Source organism: Cygnus atratus, chromosome 21 (assembly GCF_013377495.2).
Source record: "Cygnus atratus isolate AKBS03 ecotype Queensland, Australia chromosome 21, CAtr_DNAZoo_HiC_assembly, whole genome shotgun sequence".
Taxonomy (NCBI): domain Eukaryota; kingdom Metazoa; phylum Chordata; class Aves; order Anseriformes; family Anatidae; genus Cygnus; species Cygnus atratus.
In genome coordinates, this window is record NC_066382.1 from 7,736,085 (window position 1) to 7,746,936 (window position 10,852).

Here is a 10,852-nt window from a genome sequence, read left to right on the forward strand (position 1 = left end):
GCACCCAACTCATCGCACGAGTGAGTGGGCAACTGGAAAGCACTCGCGGGTGGGGAAGCGGCAGCTCACTGGGCACTCCCTGCCTCGTTTTGCCTCTTTTGTGGCTTTTTTTTTTTCTCTTTTTGGCCTGAAAAATCCTTTGATTTAAGGCCATTTGCTGCCCAGGGGCTTCTCAGCAGTTTGGGGGCTCAGCACTGCACGGAGAGCGGAGCCGAGGTGGATTTAGGGGGCAGCACCCGGTGCTGCTCGTCCCTCGATAGCCTCTGGTAATTGGGGAGGGGGCGGCGAGGCGGGGGGCTCAGGGTGCACTTTGGGGGGTGGCTGTTGAGAAGTCGGTGGGGTTGAGAAGTAGGGGGAGACCCCGGAGAGCAGCTCTGGGCGTGCAAATGGTGCCATGCGTGTGCAAGTTGTGTCCGGGGTGAGCAAAAGGTGCTCTGAGTGTGCAAGGGGTGCTCTGAGTGTGCACATCTGACCCGTGCAGCTGCTGCCCTGGGTGAGCAAAGGGGGCCTTGCATGTGCAAATGCAGCCTTGCACGTGCAAATGCCACCCTACATGTGCAAAGGGAGCCTTGTATGTGCAAATGCAGCCTTGTGCATGCAAATTCCGCCCTACAGGTGCAAACGGTGTCCCGGCTGAGTGAAGGGGGCCGTGCACGCGCAGATGGCACCGTGCACATGCAGGTGGTGCCCTGGCTGCACGAGCAGCACCGTGCCCGTGCAGCTGCTTGCTCAAATGTGCAACCGTGCACGTGCAAACTGCGTGCATGCCACTCACACGCCCGAGCGGGGCTTTGCAGCAAGCGGCACCGTGCAGATGCAGCTCCCGAGCGGGTTGTGGAGCTGAACACCCCCCCCGAGCACCCCAGGATGGGCACCCCCAGCCCCCCAAAACCACGGCGGGTGCCACAGGCCTCTTGCCAGCCTCTTTATTTATTTACCAGCCTCCCCCCCCCAACCTTTTAAATAAACCTCCGCTTCGTTTTCTTATTAACCCAGCAGCAAACTTTGGAGCGGGCGAAGGCAGTGACCCGAGCAGCATCGGCTGGGGGGGGGGGGGGGGAACGACACCCCAACTTGGCAAGGGGTTGGCATCGCTTCGGCACGAGGTTTGGCCGAGGTTCCCCCCCCCCCCCCCAAGCCGCGGCCACCCCTGGCGCTGGGGCTTCCCAGCAGCGGGCGGGCGCCGCGCTATGTTTAACCGGCCCTGGGGTCCGCGCGGTTTTGGGGGTTCGAGGGCCCCGGCCAAAAACCGCCGGCACCGGGGCCAGGGCCAAAGCTCTGCCTCTGCCAAGGCCCCGCCACAGGGGCTGGAGGTGGAAAAAAAACACACAAAAAAGAAAAACAGCAAAAAAAAAAAAAAAGAAAAAAAAAAAAAAGGATTTGGGGTTTGGGGGGGGGGCAGCAGCGAGGCGAAGGTGGGGTTTGTAGGCGCAAAAGCGCGGTGGGGAGGGGAGTGGGCGGCAGGCAGCGGGCATGGGGGAAAAAATCCCCAAATTTTGGGGGGATTTTTTGGAAAACAATCCCCCATTTTTTTGTGCGGCTGGCCCAAAAAAATAAATAAAATAAAATAAAATCTCAGCTGGGCCCTGGCTGCCCCCACCCGATCCCTGGCCCCGCTCCTGCAGGAGGAGGGCTGCGGTGGGGACCCAAAAATGGGAGCATTTGGGTTTTTTTTGGGTGTTTGTTGCTTGCTTTTTTGAACCTTGGGATGGCGCCACGGTGCGGAGCGTCAGCACCCCCCCCCCCCCCCCCCCCCCCCCGCCCGCCCCCTCCCCCCGGTGCCAGCGGCCGCCTGGGGACCCCAAAATCCGACCTCCCCCCCCCCCCCCCAGCATTGGTCCCCCCCATCCCCCGCAGCACCGGCCGTAGCGATAAATAGACCTTTATTTTATACATTGATCACGGGAAACACAAACACACGGGTTTTGAAAAAAAAAAAAAAAAGCCCCCCCCCCCCCAACCCCAACCCCCCCCCCCCCCCCCCCGTGTCCGTCCCGTTCCGGAGCTTTTTTTCCTTAAATAAAAGGGGGGGGGGGGGGGGGGGGGGGCGGGGCGGCCCCAGCTCGGTTTTGCCCCAGATTTGAGCCCCCACTTTTTTTTTTGGGGGGGGGGGGGGGGGGGTTCCCACGTTGCATTGTGCGTTCACACCGGCTGGGGGGGGGGGGGGGGGGGGGGGGGGGGGGGGCCTTGGTGGCCCATCCCAGCGCTCGTCACCCCCAAAAGAGGCATTTGGGGTGACGGAGATTGTCTGGAAGTGGGGGGGGGGGCACCCCACGGCGGGGGGGGGGGCCCGATCCCGCACCGGGGACGATGGCTTCGGCTCCTGGCACACGAGCGACGGGGGCGGGGGAGGGGGCGAAGCGGCGGGCGGCACGGCGGGGGGGGGGGGCACGGCGGGGACCCTCCTCCGGCGGTGGCCCCCCAGGATTTGGGGGGGGTGGGCACGGCTACGAGCCCTGCGCGAGGAACATCAGGGGGGGCGCCCGCATCGGGGTGCGCCGGGGGGGGGGTTAAAAAGGAGGGGGCGGGGGCACAGCCTCACCGGGGTCGGGGGGGGCCGCTCCAGCTGGATTTTGATCTCGGGGCAGGGGGGCTCGGCGGGGCGGCGGGCGCTGCCTGCGGGGAACCGGGGGGGGGTGGGGGGGGGGGCTGTGAGCACCCATGGGTGCCCCCTCTCCCCCCCCCCCCCCCCCCCCCCAACGCCCCAGGGCTGGGCTACCTGGGGGGGTGCCGAGGGGCTCCTCTGGCCAGGGGGGGTCGGTGAAGGCGTCGCGCTGGCGGGGGGTCCCCGAGGGCGAGCGGCTGTCCTGCGGGCAGAGGGTGGGTGACGGGGGTGCTGCCCCTGCCCCCCCCCCCCCCCCAAGCACCCAGCACCCATCAACCCCCCCCCCTTCCGGCCCCCCCCCCCGGCCCCCCCATACCCTGCCCAGCTCGGCCTCGGGGTGCTCGTCCGGCTCCTCGGCCACGCTGCCGAAGCTGCTGGCGCTGGAGGACGAGCGGGAGAAGTCCCGCGGAGGCTCCGGCCTCTCCGCCCTGCCAAGGGACACACCTGGCCCCCTGTCACCCCACCCCTGTGCCACCCCGCCCCTGTGTCACCCCATCCCTCTGTCACCCCGTCCCCGAGCTGCCCCATCCCCGTGCCACCCCGTCCCCACATTGTCACTGCACCACCCTGTCGCCATGCCACCCAGCCCTGTGCCGCCCCATCCCCAGGCCACCCAAGCGCCACGCTGTCCCCACCCCACCACATCCCCGACCTTGTCCCCGTGACATCCAGTCCCTGTGCCACCAGCTGCCAGAGTGGCCCCGTCCCAGTGCCACCCCATCCATGTGCCATCTTGTCCCCGTGCTGCCACATCCCTGTGCCACCGGCTGCTGGTGTGACCCTGTGTTCCCATGTCCCCATAACCCCGTGTCTCCATGTTCCCATGTCCCTGTGTCCCCATGTCTCTGTGTCCCTCTGTCTCCACGTCCCCATGTCCCCACATCCCCGTGTCCTTCTCTCCCCATGTCCCAACATCTCCATGGCTGTGTTCTCCATCTGTGTTCCCGTGTCCCCACACCCCCATGTCCCCATGTCCCCCCATCTCCCTATCCCACAGCCCCGTGTCCCCGTGTCTCCGTGTCCCCATGTCCACACATCCCCATGTCTGTAGGTCCCCATATCCCCATGTCCCATGTCACCGTGTCCCAATGTCCCCGTGTCCCCATGTCCCCACATCCCCATCTCCCCATGTCTCCGTGTCCCCATGTCCCAATGTCTCCATGCACCTGTGTCCCCATGTCCCAGTATCCCCACGTCCGTGTCCCCACATCCCCATGTCCCTATGTCCCAATGTCTCCACATCCCCGTGTCCCAGCGTCCCTGTGTCCCCATGTCCTGTGCCCCAGTGTCCCCATATCCCCGTGTCCCCATATTTCCATGTCCCTGTCCCCACATCCACGTGTCCATATGTCCCCATATCCCCACGTCCCCATGTCCCTGTGTCCCCATGTCCCCACATGCCCATGTCCCCACATCCCTGTGTCCCCATGTCCCGTGCCCCCACATCCCTGTGTTCCCATATCCCCGTGTCCCCGTGTCCCCATATTTCCATGCCCCCGTGTCCCCACATCCCTGTGTCCCCATGTCCCTGTGTCCCCACATCCCCGTGTCCCCTCTCCCGGCGCCCCACACGGGACCTGTCCGGGTGCCGGCGGCTCTCGGGGGAGCTGTGCGCGGAGCCGGCGCCGTCGGTGTTGGCGGCGGGGCCGTCCCTGCGGGACAGCGGCGGGCGGTGAGGGGGCACCGGGGCCGGGGGCAGCCCCGCGCCCGCTCCCGGCGCGCACCTGCCGGGCGGCGCCTCCTGGATGCTCTCGATGCCGATGGCGCTGGAGCGGCGGGAGCCGAGCGGGCCGGGCCGCCGCCGGGACGGGCTCTTCCCGGGCACCAGCAGCGCCTGCGGGAGCGCGGTCAGCGGCGGGGGCGGGTCCCGGGGGGGGAGGTCCCGGTGGTCCCGGTGCCGGGCACCCACCTCTTCCACCGAGCCCAGCCCGATGGCGCTGCCGCGGCGTCCCCGGCGGCTCCCGGGCACCAGCAGCGACTGCGGGCGGCACCGCGTCACGGAGCACCGGGAGGGGCGGGGCTACCGGGAGGGGCGGGGCTACCGGGGAGCTACCGGGAGGGGCGGGGCTACCTGGGGGGCGCGGCCAGGCTGGCGGTGGGCAGAGGGGCGGGGATTACGCTGCAGCACCGGGTGTGGGCGTGACCTGCTCGGGGGCGGGGCTTGGGTGAAATAGGGGGCGTGGCCACGCGCGTGGAGCGAAAGGGCGGCTCCTGCTATGTGGGCGGGGCCAACGGGAGGGGGCGTGGTCGGGGGCGGGGCCATCGCGCAGTCGGACCCCGGGGCGCCGTCGGGGGGCGGCGGCGGCCGGGAGGGGGGGGGGCGTCGGGGGGAGGTGGGGGAGGCAGCGGGGGGGGGAATGCCCGTGGCGGGCCGAGACCCGCAGTGCCCGCTGCCCCCCCCGGTGCTGCCCCCCACCCCCCACCCCACCCCCACCTTGAAGGACTCGAAGAAGCCGGGGGTGGCGGAGCCATTGTCAGGGCGCTCGTCGTCGGGGCCCAGCCCCAGCATGGCCTGGCTGCGGCCCTGCAGCTCCTCGTGCAGCGTCTCCAGCAGCGCCGCCCGCGTCCGCTCCTGCACACCCACCCGCACACTGCCCTGGGTGCCAGCACCCACGGGTGCCCCCCCCCCACCCCACCGCGGGCCCGTTCCCCCCCCCCCCCCGCGTGGAGCAGCCCCACGCACGGCACCCGCTGCAAGCCCGGCACCCATGCGTGCACCACCGGGGTGCTGCGTGCAGCACCCTCATGTGCAGCACCCCGTGCATGCAGCACCCCCCCCCACGCTCAGCAACCCCACCCCAATAACCCCATGCGCAGCCCCCGGTGCATGCAGCACCCCATGTGCAGCACCCCCACGCGCTGCATCCACAGGCATGGTCCTGCTGCTGGGCCGGCACCCCCAGCACCCACGCACACAGCACCCCCATTTACAACCCCCCCCCCCCCCCCCCCCCCCCCCCCAGTGCCCACCTCCAGCTTGGCGAACTTCTCCGCCTTGTAGCAGGCGTACTCGGCGTTGATCAGCTTGGTGAGCAGGAACTCCTGGAACTCGGGGCCCTGCCGGGGCAAGGGACGGCCCTGGGTGCGTGCTGGCCGTGGGATCCCCCCACCCACCCCGGAGCAGCACCCATGGGTGCTCACCTTCCTGAAGATGGCGGGGTCGGGCAGCGGCGGGCCGAAGAAGGGCACGTCGTCGCGGGCGGTGACCGAGACCTTGTAGAGGGTGCCCTGGGGGCCGCCCTGCTCCAGCTGCACCACCACGAAGGCGTGCAGGAAGTTGGAGGCGATCATGTCGGGCACGAAGGGGGTGTTCTCGTCCTGGAAGACGATGGCCACGATGTCGTTGCCGATGTGGCGCTTCCGCTGCAGCTGTGGGGACACAGGGACACGGCGGGGGTGTGGGCAGAGGTTGGGTGCTGCCACCCCCTGCGCCCCCAGGGACACCCCAAAAGACCCCAGGGGTGCCCCGCCAGCCCCTGCGCCTCCTGGATGCTTCCCCAGTGCTTAGGGATGCCCCAGGAACCCTTGCACACAATGGACACCCCCAAAACACCTACGGTGCCCTGGCAGCTCCTGCACCCCAAAGATGACTTCCCAGCATCCGAAGGTCCCCTTGGAGTGGATGCACCCCACAGATGCCTCACAAGCACCCAGGGGTGCTCCAGGAGCCCCTGCACCCCACAGAAACCCCACAAGCACCCAGGGATGTGCCACCAGCTCTTGTGCCTCCCAGATGCTCCCCAGCACTCAGGGGTGCCCTAGGAGCCCGTGCACCCCACAGACACCCCCAAACACCCAGAGTCAGCCTGCACCCCAAAAACATCCCCCCAGCACCCACAAGTGCCCCGCCAGCCCTTGCCCATCGCCACAGGCATCTGCATCACTCACAAACATCCCAGGAGCCCCTGCACCCTGCATTCCCCTCCAGTACCCATGGATGCCCCCTGAGATATCACCACTGCCCCCCCAGCACCCATGGGTGCCCCACCTGCTGGGCATCACCCTCGGTGTAGGGCAGCTTGGTGGAGACGTGGAACATGATCTCCTTGTCGCGGAAGTGGCAGTACACCGACTCGCTGCCCGTCTGCCCGTGCGTCACGTCCAGCCCGCCCCGAAACCTGCACGGGTTTGGGGGGCAGATGCTGAGGACTGGGGGGACGAAGGGCAACAGGGATGGGGACACGGGGGTGCCCGCCCCCAGCACCCCATCACGCACCCCTTGAAGTCGCGCAGCTGCACCCGCTGGCCCAGGACGTCGAGGAACTCGGCGAAGGCCGGGCTCTCCTCCGTGGTGCCGAAGAGCTCCTCCTCGGAGGTCTGCGGTGGGGCAGCCGTGGGTGCCACCCCCCGGCACTCCCCCTCCCACCCACGCACCCCCCAGGCTCCCCTGGTCCCCCCTTCCCCCCCCAACCCCCTACCTGCCCCAGCTTTTGGTAGATGACGCCAAATTTGAAGTGGTTGCTGAGCACGTGCTCGTCGAAGGCAAGGATAAGGCGGGATGCCTGTGGGGCCAGGAGGTGCTGGTTGGGTGCGGGGCACCCCGGGGTGCCCCCACCCATGGGTGCTCCCCCCCACCCATGCACCCCGCTCACCTTGGGGTAGAGCACGGGGTAGAAGCGATCCACGTTGACGTCCTCGCACACCAGCTGCGGGAGGGAGGGGCAGTGCGGCGGGTGCCCCTGGCTGGGGGGGGGCACCCATGGGTTCTGCTGGAGGACTGGGGGGGGGAGGTGCACCCACCTTGGCCATCTGCACCACATTGGGGAACTCGGCCAGGCAGGAGATGGGCACCACATCGTGCAGGGTGCGGGTGCGGGTGCTGCGGGGTGAGGTGGGGGGGGGGTCAGGGTGGTGGCCCACCCCCCAGCCAGCACCCATGGGCCCCCCAGCACCCAGCTCACCGCAGCAGCAGGTGGAGGTGCTCCTGCTCGTCATACTTGAGGGAGAAGACAAGGTGGCCTAGCGCCGGGTCCAGGGAGTAGTAGTTGAAGTGCTCCTGTGAGGAGGGGCCGAGCACCCATGAAGGCACCAAGGGGCGCTCGCGTCCCACACCGTGGGGCACCCGTGTCCGGCGGTACCCACGGGGCACCTGCACATCCAAGCGTCCATGCCCATGGGACGCCCGTGCCCATGGGTACCTCTGCCTGGAGGCACCCGTTCCTACAGGGCACCCATGCCCAAGGAGCACCCATGCCCGCCAGGCACCCATCCTCATGAACACCCACACCTATGGGGCATCCCCACCCCTGGGACACTCATACCCATGGGCACACACGCAACGGGACACCCATCTCCAGCCGTCCCCGTGCCCATGAGCACCCGTGCCCATGGGGCACCCATGCCTGAAGCACCCATGCTCAGGGCCCCCCATCCCACAGACTCTCATAGGCTCCCCATGCCCGTGGGCACCCCTCCTTCCAGGGCCCCCATGCCCACAGACACCCCCGCCCATGAGCACCCGTGCCATGGGGCACCCACACCTCAGAACACCCAACGCACGGGGCACCCACGTTCCTCAGCACCCCTACACATGGGCACTCATCCTTATGGGCTCCCCATCCCCGTGCACACCCATACCCACGGAGAACCCCATCCGTGAGCACCACGGACACCCATGTCCATGGGCATCTCTACCCACACGCACCCATGGTTATGGGGCCTCCGTGCCCATGCACACCCATGGGGACTCCACACACCCCCTGACACCCTCCCCACCAGCACCCTTGGGTGCTCACCTTGCCCAGGAAGTGCTTGCGGTAGATCTTGGCCGTGTGGTTGCCCTCCAGCCTGGCCCGGGTGCCAGCTGCCGGGGTCGGGGGGGGCTCAGGTGCCCCACTCAGCTGGTGGTTGGTGCCCTCGATCCAGTAGCCCCCAAATTGCGGCAGCAGGATGAGGGGGAACGGCCCCTCCCGGCCCAGCACCTGCACCCACAGCCGAGGTGGGTGCCCCAGCCCCCCCCACCCCCAATGTCCCCCCCCCAAGCTGCTCACCCACCCCCGGCACCCTCCCTGGGGGGGGAGGGGGACAGCCACGCTACCTCGTGCACGCTGGGGTAGGGGATGTAATCCTCTTCTGTCTGCAAGACAATGGGGAGGGGGGGTGAGGGACATGCTGGCACCCATGGGTGCTGCTTGGGTACCCACCCCAGCGATGCCTACCTTGAGCGGGGGGGGCGCGGCGTGGCGCTGCTGGGCCATCCTGCTGCCCTGCGGGAGGCAGGGGCCGTGGGTGCCCCACACCCCTTCCCGGGGGTGGGGATTGGCACCCTTGGGTGCCCCCCCCGTGTCTCCCCCGTCACAGCAGGGGAGCACCTGCGGGGCCTTACCTCGGGGTGGGGTGGCCGAGGGAGTGGCGGCGCCCGCTGGGGACACGTCTAGGTGGCCCGGGGGGGCCCGGGGGGGCCCATGGCGCTTCCTGGGGGAGAGGAGCGGGGGGGTGGGAGGCCGGGAGCTGCCTCTGCCGCGGGGACCCAGGGGGAGGGTGGGCGAGGGAGGGGTGCTGCAGCGGGGAGGGCTGTCCAGGAGCCTGGGGGGGCACCGCCTCGCCCCCCCCAGAGGCCCCCGCCGCAGCCCCTGCCCGCTCGGCTGGCGGCGTTACCCCTGAAGCCTACTGACGGCAGCAAGCCGAGCGCCGGCTGCGGGGAGCCGGAGGGACGGGAGCGGCCGGTGCCGGGTGGGGACATGGGGGGTGCCCGGCCGCTGGGACCCCCCCGCGAACCGTAACACCCCCCACCCCCCCCAGTGCCCCCCTCCCCTAAGGGCGCCCTCTGCGGGCGGGCGGCGGCGCGGCTCGGGGCAGCACCACGGACAGCGCCGGGCGCCGCGGGGACGGCGACAGCGCGACACGGGCGTCGTGCAGGAGCGACCCGGGGCAGAACCCGGGGCAGAACGGGGCAGAACGGGGCAGAACGCCACCGGGCCCCGTGCGGACGGCCCCGCGTGCAAACGCCGCCCCGGTGCAAACGCGACACGGTGCAAACGCCACCGGCCCCCGTGCGAACGGCCCCGCGTGCGACCCTGCTGCAAACGCGACAACGTGACCCGGCCCCGTGCAACCACGGCCCGCGTGCCAACATCACCTTGGTGCAAACGGCCCCCTCGTGCACACCCGCCCTGTCCCCGTGCAAGCACGCCCCCCACCCCCCGCACCGTGCTCGTGTACCCCCCCCCAGCCGGCACCCGAGGGGGGGCAGCCCCGCGGTGGGGGGCAAGGTGGGGGGCAGATTGCAGGGACACGGATGGGGGGGGCGCAGATTGCGGGGCCGGAATGGGCCCGGAAAGGTTGGGGGGGGGGGGCAGATGCCGGGGGTGAAGGGGGGGGCAGATTTGGGGAGGGGGCAGGTTGTGGGGTGGTCGTGGGGGGCAGGGCGGGGAGGGGGCAATTCGGGGGGTACATTATGGAGGGGTTTGGGGGGCACACGGGGGCTGATGCCACCCCCCCGGCCCCCCTCCGGGCCTGCCCGCCCGCCGGGGTCCCTCCGCCCAGGCCCGGAGCATCCCCTCCCCGCTGCCGGTACCGGCTGAAGGTCACGGGCGCACGGGCCCGCCTCGGCTCACCCCCCCCCCAGCCTCCCCCCGGTGTCCCCGAGGCCGGCGCAGCACCGGGGGGAGAGACCCCGGCGTGGCGGGGGGGGGACCCGGACGACCCCGGCGGCGGGGCCCTGCGGCGCGGCACTTACCGGGGGGGCGGCGGGGCCGGTACCGCAGCGGAGCCGGGGCCGGGGTCGGTACCGGAGCGGAGCGGAGCCGGTACCGGAGCGTAGCGGAGCGGGGCCCCGCTGCTCGCTGCCGCCGCGCCGCGTCACGTGCGGCGGGGCGGGGCGGGCCCGCACCGGGGGCGGCCGGCACCGGGAACCGGCACCGGAACCGGCACCGGGACCGGCACCGCCACCGGGACCCGACCCCGGCACCGGGAACCGAGAAAACGGCACCGGAGCCGGCGGCAGCTCCAGGAACCGGCGCTGCGAACTGGGATCTGGCACCGGCAACCGGCACCGGGAACCGGGCAGGGCAGCGCCCCCAGGCCGGGGATCCTCTATCCCCCCCCGACCCCCCTCCATTACCACTGCCAGCACCGCCCCCCCCCCCCCCCCCGCATCCCTGGCACCCGGGTCCCCCCCAGCTTCCCCCTGCACCCATCACCGGTGCCCCTGCTCCACCCTGTGGCCCGGGGAAGCTCCTGAAGCCCCCCCCCCCACCCCCGGTCCCCGGGGAGCCCTCTCCTTCCTGCTGCCCCTCACCGGTACCC

The 10,852-nt window shown here is 70.2% G+C and overlaps 1 protein-coding gene across 1 annotated transcript; it reads right to left on the reverse strand.

The window, feature by feature from the left end:
• Positions 1 to 144: 144 nt before the first annotated feature.
• On the reverse strand, positions 145 to 8,805 carry RAP1GAP (RAP1 GTPase activating protein). Its single transcript, XM_050714985.1, is given in 20 exon segments — positions 145 to 194; positions 2,303 to 2,435; positions 2,438 to 2,456; positions 2,543 to 2,578; positions 2,628 to 2,807; positions 4,183 to 4,257; positions 4,330 to 4,439; positions 4,515 to 4,583; positions 5,040 to 5,177; positions 5,576 to 5,662; positions 5,747 to 5,974; positions 6,594 to 6,723; positions 6,822 to 6,922; positions 7,024 to 7,107; positions 7,198 to 7,251; positions 7,346 to 7,424; positions 7,507 to 7,601; positions 8,341 to 8,526; positions 8,643 to 8,681; positions 8,764 to 8,805. Coding segments are annotated over 20 exon segments (1,932 nt in total). The 5' UTR covers positions 8,803 to 8,805.
• Positions 8,806 to 10,852: the final 2,047 nt, after the last annotated feature.